Below are 25,152 nucleotides of genomic sequence, written 5' to 3' on the forward strand. Positions count from 1 at the left end.
TTTTTTAAACATATTATTACAGGAAGTTTAGCAATATTAAGTGGTGCGAAGAAATATTACTTCGGCTATTATTGTTTATTAGAGAAATTTATTTTCCTTTCTAAAATTTTCGAATAAAATTTACTTTTACTTTAAGATATGTTTAATTAAATCATACTCCTTTAACCTTTAAGTTAATATGATATTTAGTGTGGAATTTCAATCAGATTTAATTAGAGCCACAGGAATATTTAATTCCAAATTATCTACGATTTCCAATTATAATATCTTACGCTTGTGCATCTTACGATTATTAAAACACCTGGTGTAAAGTAATTTACGTGAACGTTTTAGAATTGCTAATCAAAGTTTCAAAGTTCTAAATGACAAACCACGAAACGTTGCACAATTAGATAGATATTTTGCCTCGTAAAATCGTGTATTTCTACTTTGATACGATTTCGTAACAGTAGGAAACGTTTTAATAGCAAATGAAGCACCAGTACGAATTAAATACTAAATCCCTTTTATAAAGCATTGTTTTCTTTTTATTGTTTTAAGGATGTTAATTTGTTAACAGATAATCAATTTAAATTCAAGTTTATGATTTCTGTGGTTCGTATCTTTAAATACTTTATATAGAATCTTTGATAACTCGATTTGAGATTTTGAAACGTCTCGTTCTCTACATTAGTCATATAAATGCGTAGTCTGTTCGATTAAATGAAATTTATAAAGACAGATGAGATTCATTTTCATATTTTTTTGTTATCAAAAAATGGTTGCCTCCACTAATTTCAGCAAATCTAACATCAATAAATCTATAAATGCAATTCATTTACCAACAATGTTTCAATTTAACTTAATTCAAAAACGACTAAAAGCTTTAAATGTTTTGTTAATTGCAACAACAATTGAATTATTGATGGAATTTCGTATATCACGATACACCTTCAGATAACTAATAAGAGTGAACAAATCTTAACAAGAGCTTACTCTTACAGTTTAAACACTTAAATTCACGAGCATTAATTTAGTCGAAAAAAAAATGTGTGTAAATAATAAGAATATAATAATATTTGATTGGAATAATGCACTTTCTTCTTAAGATTACGAAAGATAGAAATTTAACAGAGAGTGATTCTAAATATCTAAATAGTGTAGATGTTGTCATCGTCTGGCTGGACAAAAATACTTTTTCAATCGATTTATCCTAGTTTATACGTTTTAACATTAAATATTCAACGGCCAAAGTTTATAGAAGCGCAGTTCCAAGGAAAAGGAAAAGTAGTAATCGTTGGTCTGTAAGGTTTTATAGGGAGAAAAGTGACTCTAGAATGCAGCTCCACCCTTCCGTCTTCAATAATCGAATTAAACTAAATTAGTTAGAGAAAAATCTTTAAAAAAAAGCAAGAAATAATAAATTACTAGCGCCTTTCGATATTATAAGCGTTGTTATTGGAGTGAGACTCTTATTCGTCCCAAAGGTGGGCGACCAATTTAAGCAGATTACGAAATAATAGACAAAAGTTCGTGAAGCGTGAAGTGATAGAGAATGTGTGTGCAGTATAATGGAACAAATGAGAATTGTCCTTCCAAAAATAAATTTTCAAATAATTGACTTTTTCCTAATTATTTATATTAATCTTAATTTTACCGTAATTTAAAGTTAGGTAATGTATATTTCTACAGTACATAATGAGGATTCTAATAACTCTGAAACGCAACAAATAATAAGGTTTTAGTGCGTTATTTAGTTCTAGTTTGTAATAAAATACTGCTGCGATTAGTTTTTTTTAAAGCCACGAGTCATCGAACTTTTAAATTAATTTAATAAATTTGACCTGCTAACTGTTTAACAGTTTAAAAATTAATTGTACTTTGTAAGAATTACAATGTCTTACAACGTACAATTTTTATGAAAGTGTTTTTACACTTTATTGGTAACATTTCTGGTAGGTCAGTGTCAGTGTTATTATGCACTAATTAGGAATGAGGTACATTTTACTTTAAATAGAACAGTAAACGTTTATTTTTATACTTTAATATAATACACAAAGATAATTAGATGGAAATAGTTTTCTTTGTTAACAAGCATATAAATTGCAACTATCTGATAAGTTTTTAAATCTTTAAAAAATAGTTTGGATAAATTCTTCATGGATTTATGATACTATTTATGGAAGAATCAATCAATTCTGCTGCGAAATTGCCTTTATTTTGATTAATGAATCATGTGATAACTTTGGCATGTGATAACTTTTGTTAAAAAATAATTATAAAAAAGTTAATTGTTATCATTCTTTTTTTTCCTGTAGTTTAATGCATATTATTTTACAAAATATTGTTATAATTTAATCATTTATCATGTAACTCAAGAGAAATTATGAAGTTTTAAAATTATTTGAAAGTTTTTCCTAAAGTAATATTTAATTCTTTAAAAATGTTATATTGTTATGTTATTCATCCTTTCCTTTTTAAAATATTTATAAATTTTAATGAATTATTATAATGAGAACAGATGAGTGTGTATATATTTTTATTTATAAATTTTAATGTGAAAAAATTTCTTTTCAGGGAGAACATGAAGACAATTTGGTTATGACATTTGACAATTTAGGACGTCAAATTATTTTGGATTTGAAAATGAATACGGGTCTACTTCCTGATAGTTATTTTGAAAAATATCATCTGAATGCAAGTGTAGTTATAAAAAAACCTATGTTGAAAGTAAGTTGTGGTATCTACTGATATATTTTCCAAATTATATGGTATCATGTAATGTAAGTTTAACTTATCTTTTTTTTAAATTCTTAAATTTCAAGTAATGAAGAAAACCAAGTACTGTACATTTTAAAATTATAAAATTTTTGTATTATGCTTAGCAGAAATTTTTAAACTATTATTTCAAAAAATATTTTAAAAAAAATTAATCATTAATATACAGGGTGTTTTTCTTAAACTGACGGTACTCAGAGACATCTGTAGAGCAATCTAACAGCCAGACTGTTGCCAAATTTGGGAGAGTGACTAAGGACGACATGGGAAAGATATTCTGCAAAGAAAAAAGTACCCAAATTTGCCGGTAGGGGTGGATTTGGTGCTGTTGTAGCAAAACAGCTAAGAATTTGTTGAAGGTTCACAGACTGCACTTGTTGAAGGTTCACAGGGGACCGTTGCTGGTAGTAGCAGTGCCTAGGGAGTGTCACGACAATTGGAAATGATGCCTTCGACGGTATGGCAAGTTCTGCGAAAAGTTCTCAAGTTCTATCCATACAAGATAAGCCACCTGCAAGAATTAAAACCAAACGACCATGCTACGGTTGACATTTGCTCTGACATTTTACCTAAATTCAGGTAAAATGGCCCTCATCTCCCCAGAGAATTATCCACGGCCAAGCATCGTCCACATCTATTCTGGCAAGAAATGTCAGAGCAAATGTCAACCGTGTAGCATGGTCGTTTGGTTTTAATTCTTGCAAGTGGCTTATCTTGTATGGATAGAACTTGAGAACTTTTCGCAGAACTTGCCATACCGTTGAAGGCATCATTTCCAATTGTGCCACTCCCCAGGCGCTGCTACTACCAGCAACGGTCTCCTGTGAACCTTCAACAAGTGCAGTCTGTGAACCTTCAACAAATTCTTAGCTGTTTCGCTACAACAGCGCCAAATCCACCTCTACCGGCGAATTTGGGCACTACTTTTTTTATTCGCAGAATCTCTTTCCCATGTCGTCCTTAGTCACTCTCCCAAATTTGGTGACAATCCAGCTGTTAGATTGTTCTACAGATGTCTCTGAGTACAATCAGTTTAAAAAAAAACACCCTGTATATAGAAAATCACTTCAAAAAAACATCATTTATGATGAAAAACCTATTTATTTTTATATTTTGTTGAAATTTTTTTCCAGATTTAAAATAAAAGTGATACACTGTCGAGTACATGCTTTTGCATTTTAAATTTATGAACAATTTTTCTTCTTTTATGCAGTAAATATATTAACCATTGTGATATTTTGATAGTAATTTAATTTCAAATTTTATAAATATAAATAAATAAATAAATATTTGAATGGTCACTGAATTTATTATATAACAGTTTCTGCATTAAATTTTTCTAGTTTATGTTATTATAATAATGAATATGCTAAAAGTTGTGTAATAATGTATAACTATTATAAATTTATATTTATATATTACAACTTAATTGCAAGACTAATAAACATTTTAAGGCTTCTAATAATAAATTTTCATAATAAATTAAAATAAATGTAAAAGGAAACATTGTGCTGTAAATAGTTAAAATTTTTCTACATACCAATGACATCACATTGAAAGAAATGAATTCAGAAAGATGAGGAAAATTCAACTTTTAAATGTTGTTATTAAACATTTTATAAAACATGCATAACTTTACATAAGAAGATAAAATGTTTATTGAAAGTTTTTCTATAGATTTTTAATATTTGTATTTTAATAATACTGAATATATTTTCTTTCTTTTATGTTTCCTAAAAAGTTATATTGATATAATAAAGTTTTTCAATATCCTAAAAGATTTATATTGAAAATCTTTATTATATTTAATTAATTTCAAATTTTATATTTTTGTTACATTACATTTCAAATGTAATTAAATCTGAATAATTTAAGTTAAAAGTTAACTAAAGTACTTGTTAATATTTTAGTTTGTAATATAAACTTTTTATTGCATATTTAGGAATATTTGAAGATGGTTTTCTTTCTTACATTCATAAATTATTATATGTTGTATGATGATAATGATCATTTTCATAAACAAATAAAAATGCATATAATTAAGATTAGGAATTATATGTATATTATTTACACTATTTTATACAGTAGAACCCTTGTTATTCAAGGTAATGTGGCCCAATATTCTCTTGTATAACTGAAAATTCAGATGAAATGGATGATGACAGTCATTTCAGATTAAAAATTACAAACAAAAGATTTATATGGTATGTCATTTTTAAGCCTCTTTATAATTCAGTACCCACCAGTTGCTGAGTGGATAAAACCAATGGACACTAGGAGTTGGGCATGGATATGTGCCTTGTCAATGGGCTGGCCATGTGGAGTTTTCCAGGTTTTCTTTATGTTAGTAACATGTAAATAGGGGCCAGTTTCCCATAAAAGACTTCCTGGGAGGCATTTCCTTTTTTGGAAGATTGCCCGTAATTAAATAAATTTTTTATAATTTAGTGAATTTAATCATTATAAGAACATTTTTACACTATTTATTTTACAGTTAATAAGTTCAACAGTTTTAATAATAATTATTGTTGTTACACTTTAATACCTTGTATGAATGATTTATCTCACATCAAAATTGAATGATTAAAGGTAACAGAAAAAATAATTTTGCAATACATACAGTATTATTGTTTTATACTTTCTTATACTGTAGTTCATGTAATAAATTTATTACTCAATTAATGTTATATTTGAACTGATATGTAAATTCAACATATCTGTTATTATGTAACTTCAATTACTTAATTACATTCATACTAAAGTGTAACTATAATAATACACATTTTTATTATTATGACTAGTTGTATTAATACTATATAATATACTCCCGCAGCCACTTCGGTGGGTGTTTGCTTGCCATCTACACTTATCACTTCACTTTATCATAGACTATTATTCTCTTACCCATTCTGGGTACCCCTTATTCTTGTCTGAGCTTCAGGAGCTGTTCCATTTGATGGATGACGGGCTCGCCGTATATCTTTTTGCTTATTTTCAACTGTTTAACTCTATAGTAAATTAACACTTTACTTTCTTCAAAAATAGCTCTTAACTTATTAAACTAGCTTTCCTAAATTTCCCTGTTTATAAGGTGCCTTCTCTCTGTCACCTTCCGTCCCTTTGACTTGTGTAAGCGGATAGTCGGGTTTTTCTCCTTTATTCTGGATGGGCGTTATGCTTGGAATTTCGTGCTCTAGGCTTGCCTGTCCTGTAATTCTTTGGGACTGTTGCTTCGGTCGGGTGTACAGTCCTCCATGACTTCTATGCTAGTCCCTTCTTTTCGGATAGTGGCCTTGATCCCGGTATGGGTATCCCTCGGTTGATTGGCAGCGGCGGTTCTGCTCTGGGGTTGCCGTCTGCAGTCGGCAGTGGGCTTCCATCTTGCCTCCCGTGGCCTTCATCCACCCGTAGGTGCCTCCTTGGCATGGCGTTAGCGGGCAGCTGCACCTATCCACTGTTGCTATCGTCTCTCCTGTTTTATATATGTGCCTTTCTCTCTGCCTAACCCTGTTGGGCTTCTCTTAGCCCTCTGCTAGGCAAATAATAAAAAATAAATGACAAACTTCAAATCAATTTCAGGTCACTTCTACCATCCATCATGCAGAACTACACATCTGTTGGAGACTGAATGGTGAGAACTTGTCTTCAACTTCTCTATTAGCATCTTATCTTCTCATCTGGTAATATTTTCCAGCATGCCCCCTGATTAGTTTTGTTACCCCCTGTCTATTTAAACTATTTTGTTTTGGTTTTCCCTGCTAGCCAGGTGGAGTTTTTCCGGATTTCCTCCACCTTCTATCCCAAATGGGGGCTAGCTTCTGCCAAAGTCCTCCCAGAAGGCTGCTGTAATTACCCTTAGGGGTGTGGCAATTTCCCTAAAATACTATTCCAAATTCCGCTGGATATTATTATCGCTGGATTACTCACTGCTGCCTCTTTCTTTCCTCAGCTGCACTGAGTCACCCAGAAAAATCGGGTTAGGTCTGGTTGGTTACAAACTGCATACTGCAACTTTCCTATCAGTCTGTTTTCTTCTTAGTTTTGAATATTGTTGGTAAGTAAAATAACACCACAGAGAACACAACATGCAGAATAAAGTTTATTTTACAACCCATACACCTAAATTTATGAGCCCTCACAAGGGACTAGCTTTCTTGTAAGCCTTATATGGGACCTTTATGAGCCCACCTAGGGACACCTTTTACTAACCTACACAGACCTTCTACATAAACAACACACTGAGTAATTTTTGTGCTCATTTTAAGTGGTAAAGGGCCTAAAACCACAAAAAAAAAAATTACTATATAATAAATGATGTAAAAAAAGCTGTTTTTATATATGATTAATTCACTAAGCTATGAAAGGAGGCTTAAAAGTGATATAATATATAAATCTTTTATATTTGTAATTTTTAATCTGAGGTGGCCGTTGTCATTTTTATCCAAGTTTTAGGTTATTCAACATTACACCAGGCCACATTACCTCAGATGATCAAGGTTCTAGTGCAGCGCTGTCCAACTTATCATAGCCCGCGGGCCATATTTTCTTCACCAAACATTTCGGGGGCCAAGAAGGTTGATAAATGAAAAGTCAGTTTATGTTAATTAAAAAAATATTTTATTTATACTAAAAAGAAAACATTAAAATATTCGTAATATATTAATGAAAACATTGTGGCCGTAATTTTCACATAGTAAAATAATTTTAATATTAATAATAATAATTTAGTAACAAATTTATTCATAGTAAAATGTACTCGCGGGCCGTAAAAATAATTTGGCGGGCCGTATACGGCCCGCGGGCCGCCAGTTGGACAGCCCTGTTCTAGTGTATAAAATAACTTAGATATGGATTTTTACACAAGATATGTTAATAAGTCTTTTTACTTGACATACAGGAATTTTTGAATTGAGTCTGTTTTTTTTTTTCTAAAATTCAGTTTCTGATGATAACTGATGACATTTTGAAAATTTTAAATATTTTATTACATTTTTTTGTAAATTTAATATCAACAAACTGCATCATTATGTTCATAATTTTTTTCATATTGGTGTATGCCATCATTATTTTAGAATATTATAATAAACAATCAGTGAGATTTTAAAGAATACAGGTATATCTTAAGTTACATCGTTCTTGATTATAGGTCGTTTGTCAAAAAAGTATATGGAAAAATAAAAATCAAATGTAAGTCATTTTATTCGACTTTACGTCCGTCCGCCACAAATATTGAAGTCTTATTATCACTAGAAAAGCGTTAAAAGCACATAAAAATCATATTAAAATATGTACATTTACAGTAAATATTAATATGATCATCATAAATCCTAGAGAACGAAACATGAAAACATCTGTGTTTCTGTGTTGTCGTCTTATTTAGCGGTCTTTAAGTGCTCATTATTGGCGTTTTACACGGTAGTTCCAATATCTACCATTTGGCGTCATTGTCAGCGCCACTCAATATTGGTAAATTTAACATAAATTAGTTTATTTTCTACTATCGCAAAATAATTTTAATAATTGTATTTGTTATTTAACCTTAAAAAATCATCTTATTTTATAATGTCTTAGAGAAAGCACATTCACAGATAAAGAGTCTGTGATGTACTGTAAACATTGCCAAATTGTAAACATGTACTGTACGTGCATTCGTAAATTTAGAATACTTTTTTCTGTACTATATTAAAAACTAAAATGTATTTGTTTGTAAGCTTAAAATAGAATCTTATTAACCATATATTATTAAAAATGCATTTATAAATAAAATGCAGAACTGCAAATGGTAATTTGTGGTTTAGCCTAGTGGCAAGTAAATTCGACTCACGTCGCCTCTCCTGGAACCAATTACTGACGTAAGGCGAGGTATACCTGTATTTGATATAATGCTTATTAATCTTGTCTACTATATCAAATATATATAATTCATTAATTACTCTATTAATGTAAAGAAATTCTTCAGATTTCTTAAAAAGATTTACTTGTAAATCTAGAAAATTTAGAAATCTAATTATTGTAAGATTTTTCTCAAAAGATTTTAATATATTCATATTAAAAGTTGATTTTACAAAATTGATGTTTTGAAGAAAACTTTTCATTCTAGAATAATTCTTTTTAATTTTACAATAAAGATCAAGAATATTTTTATAGTGAAAAAAATTATGTAATTTATTTTGTTTATTTACAAGGGGAGATCATGATGTGTTCATCACAGTTTTCAATGATATTGTTTATGTTGATAAGTTTTAGCATGAACCTTTTATTGATTAAAGGGGAAAGAGTGCTTCTGAAATGCTTTCAAGAAAATTGAATTTAAAAAATTCTAGGTGATTTATGAGTATGCTTTGTGAAATGCTTCAGTGATGATTCCATTCCTCAACAGCAGGTAAAAACTGCATTAATTTGGAAAAAGTTTACTCACAGAAATATGAACCAGCAATCCCACAATTACCAGTCAGATCCACTGCTGCTAGACCACAGATTAAAAAGATTTTGCAAAAAAATTTTCATAAGTTGCTCAGGGTTATTTAACTTTAATATTCTTGAAAACATTTGAGAAGTGTCCTTTCTTCCTTTGCTTAATAAAGGTTTATACAAAAGTTTATCTACATAAACAATATCATTGAAAACTGTGATGACTAAATTGTGACCTCTCCTTTTTAGATAAATTCTTCATATGATGATTATTTCAGAATGTTTATAAGTTTAGATGATTTTATTAAACTTTTTTACTCAAATAATACAGCTTGTTCTGATTTTCTTCGTGAATTATATATTTTATTTTTGTGTGTGTGTATGCTGGTTTCTTCATAGTTGTGAATTTTAAATCCAAAAAATAAAAAACTAAATATATTACACTTGCATTATATATTGTTTGATAAGTATTATAATATAATTTACATACAGTAATTTACAGTAGCAAGCTTAAGAACACTTATACTTGCCACTGTACAATTATTACATTTTTGATGAATTATTAAAACTGTTTGAAAAATTATATTACTGCATAAAAACTGTTTTTCTTTTTGTTTCATGCTGTACTGTGGTGCACCAAGAGGAGGCCAAGGGGCCCTGGCAACCTCCAAAAAAAAGGAAAACAAACACTAGAAAATTTTATATAAATCTGTTCCTAATTAAAATTCATTTTTTATTTATATTGTGTTATATCTTCTAGTTCCTACTACTTATGAATTAGCAGTCACATAAGGTGGGGATTTTATTGAATTTGCATTAAAAATTTTTTATTCATTTACTCAGCTTCCCCAAGATTAAATCCTGAGTGTACCACTGATGCTGTTATTTAATTTTATATTTTTTAATAGAAGTTAAAGATTGATTCTTATTTATTTAAATATTGGTGCATTTTATATTAATATAATGCTAATATGAATGATATTTGAATAAGATTTGTGAACCATATTAATTAAGTGTAATAAAGCATTAAACTTTGTTTAGGTTTGGACAATTCTGTATATTTTGAAATGAAAATTTTTCATTAATTAATTAAGGATCAGATAAAAATACATTTATTGATATATGCAGAAATAAAGTTTTGAATATAAGTAATTTGTATTATTGATTTTACTTTAAGAAAATGGAGACAAATGTAATTATATAACAGAAAAATAGACAGACATAAAAATGTATTTCATAATATGCACAGCACTATATTGTTTTCGTTTAAAATTATGTTGAAACAATCTTTTCTGTCATGCTTTTATAATATAAGAATTCAAAACATTATATAAAAAACAAGCTGATAAAATTAAATGTTATGTAATGCTGATAGTTGCATATAAAGGACTAAAAATCATGCGTAAATCCAAGAAAAACATTTAAAAAAATATCAGGTGTACTCATTTGAAGTATGGTAATACTTTAAATTATCAAAATTTGAATTATCTAAGGAAATTTTAGTTTATTTAGCATACTAATAAAGTAAAACGAATATAATGATCACAAAAAATATTATGTTATTATCAATAATTAAAAAAAATTAAACTTTTATTGACAAAATTAAAGAAAATGGCCATTCAAATATGTATAACAAGATAATTTGTTTAATTACCGTTCTTTATTAACAGCTTTTTGTCATTTCTCTATATATTTTTATACATATTATTGCTATAATAAACTCAATTATTAAAAAAAAATTTATACACTAACAGTAATGATAATATTTATTACATTAATAAAAATTTCTCTAATTCTGTCAAAGTAATTGTATTTAAATACTATTAAATACTTTATTATATTCTATATTAAATGTAATATATTTTATTATATTGTATTATAAATAATTAATTTTGATATCAGCTTTAGGATAATTAGTAACATCAATTTTCTGTTTAAGTAAAAGTGTATTGTGACAAATTTTTATCTTTAACTCGTAATTTATCAGTAGTAAATCAAATTTTATTGCATAATTGAAAAGTATATAAATATTATATGATTATTTTTGTTCATATTGTTAATCAAATTAATTTAATAAATGATTGTTATAAAATATATTCTGAAAATTATTAAGAAATACTACTAAATTCAGATATATTTTGCACTGTATTTAAGTGACATTCCAATAATTTACAATTAAAATTAAATAAATTACTTTTGACTTTTAAGTCATAAGATTTTTTTACATTTTCAAGTCAAGAAGACATTGTCATTACCAAGGTCAAGTCAGAGGATATCCTAATTCTTGGGCAGCTATTAGTACTTGTAAGGGAATAAGGTGAGCTTTAAACTGTATATAAAAATTGCTTCTTGCCCTTATTGTTTAGTTTCAATCTTTAAGCATCTATAACAGCTTAATCTATACAGCTATAAGCATCTACACGAATAATTTTCCAAAAATATGATAAGTCCTTAAATTTTAGCTGTCATAGATACTTAAAAATTGAAGCTTTAAACTTGTTTTTAATGTTTTATAAGTTTAATTAAGCATATTTTTCAAATGTTAAGTCATCAATGGTTAAGTAATTTTCTAATGTAATTTTACTGACATCAAAAAGCAAATGCTATTGCTTAGGAAACTGTGGGAAAATTCTAAAGTAAAAAAAAAAGCATATGGTCATACAGTATGTGCATATGGATTATATTGATAACATCCTTTAAATGTATCAATGCACATGTGGCATTTAAGATGTTTTAAAAAACACAGCACACAAATTAAAGATTATCAGATGACATTTTAATTATCTTTTCAGTGGTATGGTATTTGATGGCAATGAAACGTATTATGTTCATCCTGTTAATGACAGCAGTCATCTTTTATTAAAAGCATCTGATTGGAAATCAAAAAATCTTACATGTGGTAAGTTTGTTTTAAAGATAATTACTGTTAAAAGATAACTAGTTTTAATTTTTTTTTATATGATGGAAATAAGATATTATAAGTGATATATTTATTCAATTTTATAATTTATAAAGATTTATTAAATACTATATTTATTTTTATCTTTTAGCATTAATGAAATTACTGTATTACAACAAGTTTTGAGTTTCATTTTAAGATATACTAAATAGATAAATATATTTTATTTAAATATACTTATCTTGTCAGAAGTTCTGTATGAATGTATCTTTATGATATCTCTGTATTTATAAAAAATCTACCACATTTTAAAATTTTTTGTTAAACAAAGAAGGCATTCTTAAATTTTAGATATAAAAGCATCATCTATATAACACATATACATTATTTTAAACACAATTTATTTCACAGTATACAATTGCTGTTATTATATTAATGAAAACAAAATAATTTTAGAAAAATGTAATATTTTTATAACTACAATTAATAAAAGTTACAATAAATTATTAATTAAAAATTTGATAGACTTTTCTCATTAGCAATGTGATTACGATTGTCAAATCAAAATTACATTCTCTGTCAAGTTAATGGATTTTAGTGAAACAAATATGATTAAATACTTTTGTTTGATTAGATTTTTGTAATGATTGCTAATGAATTATTATTTCTTTTTAAGTATTTATCAGTTTTTGAAAATAGAATATATAAAAACAGAATGTATATTGTTAAAATAAATTTTTGCTAATAATTTATGAGAAATATAAGAAGTCTATAGAATAAAAACTAATTTTATAATATATATATTGTTAGGAAGTTGTGAATGTGACCTTTACCCTTGAAATCGTCGTGCCCTCTCCTCTGCTATGCGAGGGGTGAGTGGAGTTATGTGAACTGTGTTAAGGGGAAGTGGTACTCTGGTCCTCACTACAGTTTGAACTTGTGTTGTGCTCTGATGAACATTCCTTTTTAGTCCTCTCATTCTTTGTCTTACCTCAACACCACCCTTCATCATATCTACATTCTGACATATATTAATTACAAATGAAATTTATGATTAATATCCACAATTTTTTGAATAAATATTTAATCTGCAAAATGAAATCTAATTATACTGTGTTGATCCATAATGTTGTATAATTATGTTAATGTTATCATATTAATATGATATCATCAATATAATCCATTAACATAACATAATTAGATTTCAATTTAAATATATTATAATTAAATTTAAATAATTTTGTGAGATAGTTTCATGTGACCATTAAATATGTTCTGGAATGAATTATATAAACTTATTTTTAAAAATTACACTTTAATAGATAATCATTCTCTACATTTCAGATTTAATATATATTAATATATCTATCTTTTTTATTTTAGATTAGTGTATATCTATTAAATATGATCGATTATTGTTTATATTTTAATTATACTTTATATCGGGTTATAAAGGTGAAAGTTAGACATTCTGAAAAAAAAAACTTTATTGACAATTAACTGAACAACAATTACAGTTCAGTCTTTTAGGTAATTACCACTAATATTAATCATATCTCATCACCTTTGCTGCAAACTTTCAATCCTGTAATCATGTAATGAAAGGTTTTTCTTGAAAGAAAATCTTGAGTGCCATTCTCAGATGGGTATTGTCCTTGAGCTATGTATATTGGCAATATTACCATATTGCCAATATACATAGATTACCATATTGCCAATATACATTGCAAGATGTGAAATAGATGGTAGTCAGTTGGTGGCAACTCAAACTGGTCGGCTTCTCTAAGATCATCTTTGCTCCGTGTGTTGGTGTATTATTGCAGTGGTATCAGACTTTGTCAATTTTTGCAGGTTATGAGAATACTCAAGTTGATGTGCTAATTCTCTGATGGTTAATTGTGGGTTTATTATCTAACAATTGCAGGAGAATGTTATCATCAGTGGTGGAGTCACTGTCTGGATGGGGTTTGTCTTTTAGCAAGAAATTCCTCCTTGTTCCAATTGTAACAGGTCTGCTTATTGATTGTCTTCACCAAATATCTTGCAGATGAAATTGTGAGCCTTTGTTGCATTGTGGCCATTTTTAAGGTGATGGAGTAACAGCACAAGAACATATTCTTTTGAAAGTTTCATATTGTCAGACATTGCCGACGCATGTATTTTCAATGAAATATGTGATGAAGTACCCTCATCTTATATTATAATTTATAAATCTTGGTAATAAGTAAATATTATGTTTGTAAAAATTAAAGTAATATTTTATATATTCATGTAAAGTATAGAAAAAATAAAATATTTACTGCCTCTCTTCCTACTTCTCTCTCTTCTTTTGAGATCAAAAGAAGAAAGAGAAAACAGATCATAATGAGTGAGATTTACAAGCTATGGGTATCTGAGAATTAAAGATAGCCAATAAGCAAATAATTAAGATATCAAATTGATGTGTTTGTCTGGAGATAGTGATATATTTAATTAACTAGGTATGTGGTCTGTTTATAAAATATATTAAAGTTTTGTTTTTAGTTGTTTAGTCAACATGAGGATTAAAAATGACAAATCATTTGCTAAGTATATAGTGTATTTCTGCAAAAATGTGAGAGTATGTAATATGGAAAAGTTCACAAATTGAAAATTGTGGCAAGAGTAAGAACTTAAATTCTGAAGTACTCAAGTGACCAAGAAAAACACATGCAAAAACTGGTGTTCAAAATGTTTCAGATTGGAAATATTTCTGTAGCTCCAATCTAGAGCAAGTGGATTTTCAAGGGAGGGAAGGGAAGTACAAGTTCAAGGGAAAAGTCAAATTTCCAAAGCAGCATTTGATTTGTCAAGCAATATATGAGGTTGGTAATGTGTCACTTCTTTACTTTGCGTGCAGTTCTGTGAATGGTAAAATGTACTTAGAAGAATGTTTCAAGAAGGAATCGTTATCATAAATATGTCATTTTCACAATATTGATAGTTTTATTTTGGCGTAACATAGGAACATGCCTTTATATGAAAGATACCATTTAGTAGTTGGAAAGGGTGAAGCTTGATTTTCAGCATAAAGATGAAAACACTTCAAACATTCCTCGAGTGTGTGGCATTGAAAAATTTTGGACTACCCTCAAAGATAAATACTAGGAAGGAAACAAAAGTGTTACCAAAGTTAGGTAGAAAATCAGTAAACAAGTCATAAAATATTCTGGAAACAAATTATGAAGGCTACCTGGAAAATATTCTGTCTGAGTTGAAAATGTAGGGTCCACTAATTGTTTGAACTAATATATTAGTATTTAGGTCAACTGATGCAGTTTATCTCATAATACAAGTTACGTGGGCAATTATTATAGGAAATACAATATTAATCTTTAAAAGCATTTTTATTAAAACAAAAAAACAAAAAAATTTTTTTTTCAAATTTTTTGAGGGATTTGGATGATTTGTTTTCAAGTGTCTTTTAAGAGCTTGAACCCTGCAAAAGTTTTGCTACAAATTATACAAAATGATAGGTGCTTGTGATTAACTATAATATGGAAATCTATATTTTAAAAATTCTGTAACTTTTTTTTTTACAATTGTTTTTTCATAATTTGTTTTTTGTTTTTATATACTTGAGAGGCATTGTTAATAAACACATACAAATTTACTAACTATTTATTGTTGATTATGATTGATAATTGATTGAGTGTTGTCTATATTTTTAAAGATTTTTTTAAGCAGAGGAATAATGCTTATGAAAAAAGTGTATACATGACTGCATAAAAATTAACGACCCCACTTGGAGTTATGACCTTATATTTGGGAAGCACTGTTACACACTGCTGTGTTCGTATAATGTGTGCAAAATGACTAAAAGTACAAAAAAAGTGAATAAAATAAGATAAAATAAATTGTTAAATAAGATTATCATTTCTGTACACTTTGGCTGTCTGTATTTGTGGATAAATGCCTTTCCCCATAATGCCAGCTTTTTGCAAAATTACACATTGAATAAATTGTTTCCAAAACATTAGGTTGTTATTTATAAATTGCATTTTATTCTTTAGATAACATTTAATTTTCTTTATAAAGAGAATGAATAAATTATTTCTAACCAGTGGATACATGACTTCTTACAGATAATTTATAATTTCATAACATTAATTTATTAAAAAAGTAATCTAAACTAAATTTATTATTTTAATACAGTTTGTTTGTTGTAATTATTAAAGGTAATTTTAATCTAATTTTGATGTAAAAATTTAAATTTAAATATTGGTTTTACATTATTTTAAAAGCAAAAATTAGAACAAGCTTTAAATAAATCTGAAAATGACAGTTAACAAAGAAATATTGACAGTATCTTTAAATATATATTTCAGTTTATACTTCTTGCCAATGGTATATACAAGATGGTCCTATTTAGAATTTGGTGTTAAAGCTAATTGAGATGATATCATCTGGATTGATAGCTAACTTAATAGTGAGGTTGAGGCCGAAGTTTTAAACACAAAAATGTGTATGTCAGACGTTCGGTGCCGCTTTCCTGTAAGCCTAGAAGTTTGACAATGGTGTTTGGAAAGTTAGTGGAATCATGCTCGACATTCCAAATGCCACTGTCAAACTTCTAGGCTTACAGGAAAGCGGCGCCGAACGTCCGACGTACACGTTTTTGCATTTAAAACGTCGGCCTCAACCTTGTTAATGAGAATGTAGGAAAGCAATTGAATCATTGGTGTAGCTAGGGCTTGTGGTGTTCAGAACTGTCCTTGAGCTTGCTGCCCCATGAAAAACATAACATAATATGCATTAAACATACTTAGAGAGAAAGTGTAAAAATTGTGTAACCACAGGGAAAAATTTGAAAAAAAAAAAAATAGTTAGCATTGTTGTTATCAATTAATTAAGCACAACTAAGTGCTTAAGTAAGTTGATGGTCAATAAGGCTACACTACAAATTTCTCTGTATTGTAAAATTATATTATCAAAAATATAATCAATTTCATTTAAAAACTTAATAAATAGAAACTAGTGTCATAAGAAAATTTTTTTTAGTTTAATTATATTTGTTCAGTGAGATTAATCAGAAGTTTTGTTATAAGAAAATTTTTCATAAGAACTTTTTAAATTTAAGACTTAACAAGGTTTGAAATTTAATGTTAATTTATATTATATTAAAGTTATAACTAAAATTAAAAATATTTAAAATTTTAGGTTATAACGTATCTTACAATGATAAATTAAGATCTCAAATATTGGATGGATTAAATAGAGTAAGTGCAGCAATTTACATAGTTTTAGATAATAAAATTAATTGACTGTTTTAACTTTGAATTTAATTTCTCATTTGACTTTTTTTAGCGTCGAAGATCAACAGTTTTGCAGCCTCCACCTGGCTCTGATAGTAATTCTAGATATGTTGAACTTATTCTTGTAAATGATTTTAAAGAAGTGAGTAAATATTCTAAAGAGATTTTTGAATATTGTGAGAGAATTTTTGTAATTGTAGTAAATAAATATTACTATTTAAAAAGCAATTTAATTTAACCAATATAAATCATTAATACCAGAGAAATTTAAAATACATTTAATGATAAATAAATAAAAATAAAAAAGTAAATTATAAATTACTATAAAATATATTTTATATATACATAATACTAGCATTTGGAGTTATTGTGATTGTGTTGTATTTGGTTAATTGAGGAAATATTTAAAAAGTATTAAATCATCTTATAAACAAATTATATTATATTAACTATATTTATATAAGAATATTTTCCTGAATTTTCTGAATTTACTTCAGTAAATTCAGAAAAAATGTTGACATGTTGTTATATTATGCTACAAATACATCTAAAGTGTATTTCAAATAATAATGGAAAGTTAAAAGATAATTTGTATCTTATTTAACAAGTTTGGAATTGTCAGAAATTGATTGTATTTTAGATTTGAGAGTATAACATTTTTGTAATCTATTGTCATCATTGATGACGTAGAAAGTTAGTTAATACTTGATTACTTAATACTGTTTCCTGTATTTCAAATAGTTTGAACTTTTTAACCTTATTTCATAAAAATTTCAAGCTTAGAAATATACTTTGCTTTATTATTAAAGAAAACTGTATGCTTTAGTGGTGATGATTTTTTTTCCTTGAATAGTAATTGTAAAAGTTTATTACAAAGTTTGAATAAATATAATAGATAAAATGTAAAAATTATAAAAATTTATTTAACTAATTCCATGTGTAGATAATTTTTTTGAATATGTTTAGAGAGTTTGAATTTTTTGTAACTGTCTCAATTGTACAGAATAGAGATTTTAAACTTAATTTAATCACAATTATATTATTACATTATATTATTTGTAATTTATTTACTTGTTTTAAATAAAGGGATGTATACAAAATAATTTGATTTATCAGATTTAAAATGTATTATTTTGAATTAATAAATATGTACATACATACATATATATTTATTTATAGATTATATAATTATTTCAATCAATATAATTTTAGTACAAGGAATTAAAAGAAGATGTTAACAGTGTATTTGAAAGAAGCAAAGAAATAGCAAATATTCTGAATGGTGTAAGGAAATTTTTTTCATTTATTAAATTAAAAGTTTTATTTTATTTAGAATACTATTTAATGTTTCATGCTTTATTCTTTTTTTAGTTATATACTCCATTAAACATCTATATAGCATTAGTTGGTGTCATTACTTGGACAGAAAAAGATCCTATTAGTATGTCTCCTGATGGAGATGCAACATTAACAAATTTTCTACATTATCGTCGTGAACGACTAGCAAGAGAACATCCAAATGATAATGCTCAATTGATAACGTGAGTAAAACGTGAAATAATTTTAAAAATTATTTTCCTTTTGTATGTTATCAAATTAATTAATGAAATTTTATTGTATTAATTAATGTAATTTAATGTATGTTAGAGAGTATAAAAAAAAGGAATTAAAAGAAAAGTTTTATTTTTAAATATTAAAATATGTTAGAAGTCACAATTTTCAAATTTTTGTTAAAAATCCATTGTAGTTACAATTATGAAATTAATGAAACAAAGTATAAGTGAAAAAAAATGGAATATTTGAGAAGAAATCATCTTAATTGCATTGAGTCAAAAATACAAAATGATGCCCTCAATGACAATTTTTTAAATATTTTATTTTACTTATACATTTTTTTAAAATCAAGTAATATTAATAGAATATAAAATAATAAATGCCAAAATAACAGATTAAATAAAAAGAGATTTTAATGTAGATTATATTTGTAATATTCTTTTTTTTAACTCTCTGCCCTGTGGGTGCTAAAAGGGCCTCTTTAAGCAAGTCCATTATGGGTTTGGCTAGGCCCACAATGGGGCAGCCATGTGGTGAGAGATGGGGCTCCACATATCCAGACGGACCACCCCCGAAAAATTCCTGGGAATTTTTTGCTCTATCTGGTTTGATCCCAGGTCTCCCAGAGTGGTAGGCTGCCACCTTGATCACTTGGCCATCTGCTTGTCTCTGTAATATACTTGATATTTGAATAAATTTGAGATAAGTTTGGAGCAGTAATTTAGCAAATATGGCTCTTGACAAGAATGATTACCTTAACAGATAGAATAAATACATTGTAAATAAATAATTTGTTAATGTTATTATTGTTGATTTTATTAAGAAACTTGTAGTGTCCAATGACACAAGTGTGAGAATTGATCACTTAGCCCTTATTTCCAGTGGAGAACCAAGATTTGCTAAAATAAACAGTCAATTTCTAAATAGTTCTCCAAGAGGCCAATACAGAAAGAGAAAATTGGAAATTACTTGCAGTTAACTGTATGAATTTTGGTCCCAAAAATATGAGAAATTTTCTCATTTTTTTGAATATGGTGCCAAGTTCAAATGTTAGTTTTGTTATTTCTGGCTTAATCTCAAAATTCAATGAAACCTCAAAAACATTTACATGAACCCAAATGGCATCTGTGCAAATTTTGGACCCTGTTGTGCTGTCATCTTTTGAGAAAATTTTTAAAAAATCAAAAATTTTTGACTAAATATTTTGAATGGATCTAATTGGATATTTCTAATGTTTTGGCTTTTTTTTTTTTTTTTTTTTTTTTTGCCTCCCTGTGGGCACTAAGAGGGCCTCTTATAGCAAGCCCATTATGGGTTCGGCCAGGCCCACAATGGGGCAGCCGGATGGTGAGGGACGGGGACCAACATATCTGGACGGACCACCCCCTGAAAAATTCCTGGCGATTTTTCAACTCGTCCGGATTTGATCCTGGGTCCCCCAGGGTGGCAGGCTGCTAATGTTGACTGCTCAGCCATCCGGCCGCTACCTAATGTTTTGGTTATTGATAGCATATATGATTATCATTATTCTGCTTTAATTTCAATTCAGTTTCTTTTAATTCCTTTAAAGTTATGCATATTTATAATTATTATTTTCTTACCTTTTTTAAAGACTTGGCACTACTAAATGAGGTACACCTGTTTTTTTTTTATCTTAAAGAAGCTCTTTTAATATGAAAACAATTATTTTTCATTTATAAAAGATATTTTTTCAATTTTCGTTAAGCAAGAATAGTAGCAGAAGCAGTTGAAATTTTTGTAGTTCAATTAAGATAGGATGGATATTCATATAGTTAACCAGTAGTACTCTTTGGCCACTTTAAAATACAAGCTTAAGTAGTAGTGACTAGAGTGAAGTATACATATATCTTTCATGGTTTTTGGAAAAATTATGACAACAGATAAATATGTGTAGTGTGTAAAAGATTTTACAAATTATTCTTAAAGATGCTTTTGATATGTTTAAACAAAGGAAATTTGTTTATTTTTTAAATGGATAAATTTGTAATTTTAATTTAAAATAATCACATCTACTTTCAAATTGATTTTTAAACACACATAATCTGCAGATTATTCACAGGAAATTATAGTACTGGCTTTATAAATATGTTATATATAAGTTTTATGGTACTGTCTTTTATATTTTTAATCAGTTAGATATAAAATTTCAGTGAATGCAGATCATTGTTACAGTTATGTGAATACTTTACTTGTTGAATAATGCTAATAAGAAAAACAAAAGTACTTTAATATTTCAGAATTTATTTTGATGCAGATTCATATGATAAATATAAGGGCCAATCATTTAATTCCCAGAATAATGCTAGATTTTTTTCTATATTTTTATCTTTTATATTTTCTGGAGATTTGTCCTGCTCAAAATACTTTCTCTTCATCTTTATGGACATTGTTCATTTTGGGCAGATGTCAAATAATTTGTGAGGCTCTCATGCCTTCTTGCCTTTCAGAACTTTTTCAATTATAGAAACTGAAAGAAGTCACTTGGGGCTAATTCCAGTGAATATGTAGGATTGGCAGGACCTCAGCCCAGTAATAATATTGGCTTCACAATATTGACAGTGATCTAGAGTGGTGAAGCAATCTGTTTATCATGTCATTGGCAAGTGTTTTTACAGTTTTTTACAAACAGCATGAGAAAGTTTCATTCTGAAAAGCTTGGTTTATGCTGGTTCAGAGTTCTTTCTCAGACATGCAAAAATATGTAAATACATATTTTATGCTCATGAGAAACTCCAATGAAATAAGAACTATGTTTCTCTACATGGTCCTTGCTTTAAAGTGATCAGCAAGGAGAAGCTATAATGATATTAAAAGATAAGCAAACAAAATTGAGACTAAAAGGAATTAATATCTATGATACCTGAATTAGTATCTGATTTTTATCTAAGGACACTGGTCCTAAGACTTCAGAGAGGGTGTAACTGACATGTTTTTACAGAAATGTATATAGGAAAAACCATAGGGACAATTTCATGAATTAAATGATTACGTGATTATGTATTTTCTCGTTTAATTTAATTGTTTTGATATCCATAGATGCTTTTGATTTATTTATTTATTAATTTCACTTTAATTCATATCTTATATTTAATTTTGATATAATTTTCAATTCATTTATTTAGGGCAATGACATTTGATGGAGGAGTTGTTGGAAAAGCATTAAAGGGACCAATCTGTACTTATGAATATTCTGGAGGAGTAAATATGGTATGAATATTCACCAAAATATTTCTGCAAAGCTGGCTGGAATAGTTTTTGCTTTTGCAATGCACTGTTACAAAGCATGTGAACATAACTTTAATTTCATTGCATTAACTAACTGTACCTTCAGTTTTTTTATTTTAATTTATTTTCTACCTTTTCCTTAACATTCTTCCTCAATTCTTAATCTGTCCCTTTCCAGTAATTGCTTTCTTGCCATCATCTGACTATCCTGTTTATTCTGGATCCAAATCTTCCCAAAGAAGTTTCTTAATTTCCTTAAAGGGCAATGCCAGAATAGCTTTGTTCCATTTGTATTATTACATTTGTAAGGTGAGCCTTCATTATAATTAGTTACAGTTTTGCATGATCTTAAAATTCCTTCTTGTTTAGTATGCATTTGCACTTTAATATCACTATTAAGTTAAAGTATATTGTTTTATTTCTCAGTAATTTTTAATTGCAGTTTTATATTTTTTAAATTATTTTTTGATATTTAAATTTGATAATAAGTTTAATATTAATTGCAAAAACATATTGAACATATCAAATTATACTTCTTGAAATTTATAATTAATATTGAAATTGCTAAATTATTCCTGAAATTTTCTTAATTATAAATTATTTAGTTCACATTATTTAAGTTAATAATAGAAGAAAGTATCTATTGAATATATCATGTAAATTTCCATAAATTTTATAAAAGAACAGTTCTATAATTTAAAATTATTAAGGTTTAAATTGGATGTGACTGAAACATTTAGAGCCAGAAATTGTCAAATAATAGAAAAATTGCTTTATTGGAATATAAAACTTGGAAAGAATTCAAATTTCAGTACTTTTGGACTTTCATTCATATTCAGGAAAACCCAGGAATTGTAATTCTTTCATTTATTTGCATACGTACAGTTCCTAGTATTTTTAAAAGTAATGAAATGCCTTCTAGTTTTAAGCATTTTAATCTGTTTAATATTTTCAAGGAATAACTTTAGAATAAATGAACAATTTTTTTAAGATTAAGACACATTGATATTAGACTCTTTTTTTAACCAGTTTTAGAAATTCAAAAATTTGAATCTAAATATGTTGGTTTAAAACTTTATTTCTTAGCATGATTTCATGACATTCATATGATCTGCAGAACTGTATTGTTAAGGATCTTGCTGCTAAAATAGCTTAATACATATATATATAAAATTGTTTATTGTGTAGTGAGTAGGAATCTCCAAGATTCAGACTCAACATTGGTGAGGAGTACAAGGGCCGTACAAAAGAAATATCACACAAATACAAATTAAAGGACAAAAAAAAATATTTATATATCTCACAAAGATTTGATAATTAATACACTAGTACACTAATTACTATGATTACAATGACACTTAGCCTAATAATGATAATTACAGTATATACAAAGGTGAGTACATGTTTGGATCACCATTATGTTCATTGAATCTTGTTTATTCCAACAACAAGAAAAAAAAACAGAAAAACTATACTTGAGTATGAATTATTTCCTTAATCTTCCTTCCTTAAACAACAGTCCTTCCATTCCAGATACAATCTTCCTCCCAATGCAAATGGATTTTCTCTTCATCCAAAAAAAAGGAAGTGTCTTCTTTCCTCACTAACCCTTCTGCTCAAGACCTCCTCACCTTTTACCTCAAAGCCTTCCTCTCATGTGTTTTCGACAAATCCTCTGACGAGTTGTACTTTCCTTTTTATAACCCCCCGCCATCCGGGGCTTCCACTTTAGTCACATGATGTCTTTACAACCAACTCCGAGCCAACGAGTGGTTGCTAAGGACGGAGGCATGCGACAAACGGAACCTTTTACAAATAAACAGGTATCGCAACAAGAAAGAAAATCCGATACAGAAATGGCACCGATATACAAAATATATAATTACAAAAAAAAAAGGAAACAATTTAGAGACGAAGCACTACAATTGAATAAGATGAGATTTATTCTTTGAAAGTACTAAATAGATTAAAATGTTAATAAAATTTATTATTTTTATGATTTAAATTGTAAGTTTGCAATTAATAAACTCATTGTACTTTAAAAACACAAAAAATAATAATATTAATTATGATGATTGGACAATTTTTTAAAAAAAAGTTTTGTTCTTGGTTAATATAATAAAGTTAAACTATAGTATTTTTATGGAATTTTATTTAACAGTCATTTAAAAAATTTAATGTCTGGTTAGTGATAGTTTTGTTTTATTTTGTATTTTTCTTTTTGTTGTATGTATGTATATTTCTGGAAGTTATAAGTGTCTTTAATCATTTTTATTTTAACCTAAAAATCTTTATTACATTTTAATTTTATTTGATAGTTGTAGCTAAGTAACTATATAACATTGACAAAAACACATTTTATTATTAAAATATGTTGTTATTGTATATGTTTAAACATATGGTTTATATATATTTCTTAATGAAAATAGGATCACAGTCACGTTGTGGGTTTAGTAGCAACTACTGTAGCTCATGAACTTGGACATAATTTTGGTATGGAACATGATTCTGATGAATGCATGTGTCCAGATGAAAAATGCATTATGGCTTCTGCTTCAAGGTGAGAATAAATTTTATTTTTGTAGTATAAAATAGTAATAATATATAAAGAAGAGCAAAAAAATAACATAAATTATTTATATATTTATTATTATAATTTAATAAAAAATATTACATATTTATTAGTTTCTTCCTGTGATGAAGAAGCATATAAATAAATAAATACATTGGAGTATCAATTATCCAAACACCAGTCAACTGAAACATTGGTTAACCGAAAGCATTCCAGTCAGACTGTGTCAGGACGTGTGTTGTGCTGAATCGAACGTTTTTGATACTAGATTAACTTTTAAAGTATAATTTTTTTTGTTTTTATATTTTTCAATATATTTATTTTGTTTGTACAAAATAAAGAAACAATTTTTAATGATACAATAGGCACGATTATTATTATAAAAATTTTCATTAGGCTTAACACCGATGAAAGTTCAATGCGAAGCAACACGCAACGGA

The 25,152-nt window shown here is 27.6% G+C and overlaps 1 protein-coding gene across 2 annotated transcripts in view; it reads left to right on the plus strand.

The window, feature by feature from the left end:
- The window catches only part of Meltrin (meltrin), a 56,759-nt gene that overhangs the window by 23,486 nt on the left and 8,121 nt on the right, over positions 1 to 25,152 (plus strand). For both annotated transcript variants that reach the window (XM_067272025.1, XM_067272026.1), the window contains exons 3-11: positions 2,557 to 2,709; positions 11,403 to 11,485; positions 11,961 to 12,067; positions 17,246 to 17,304; positions 17,393 to 17,482; positions 18,553 to 18,624; positions 18,712 to 18,881; positions 22,038 to 22,122; positions 24,570 to 24,700. In XM_067272025.1, the coding sequence (XP_067128126.1) occupies positions 2,557 to 2,709; positions 11,403 to 11,485; positions 11,961 to 12,067; positions 17,246 to 17,304; positions 17,393 to 17,482; positions 18,553 to 18,624; positions 18,712 to 18,881; positions 22,038 to 22,122; positions 24,570 to 24,700 (950 nt within the window). The remainder of the gene's footprint in view (positions 1 to 2,556; positions 2,710 to 11,402; positions 11,486 to 11,960; positions 12,068 to 17,245; positions 17,305 to 17,392; positions 17,483 to 18,552; positions 18,625 to 18,711; positions 18,882 to 22,037; positions 22,123 to 24,569; positions 24,701 to 25,152) is intronic.

This window comes from Centruroides vittatus, unplaced genomic scaffold, assembly GCF_030686945.1.
Source record: "Centruroides vittatus isolate TY-2023 unplaced genomic scaffold, ASM3068694v2 contig_417, whole genome shotgun sequence".
NCBI classification, from domain to species: Eukaryota; Metazoa; Arthropoda; class Arachnida; order Scorpiones; family Buthidae; genus Centruroides; species Centruroides vittatus.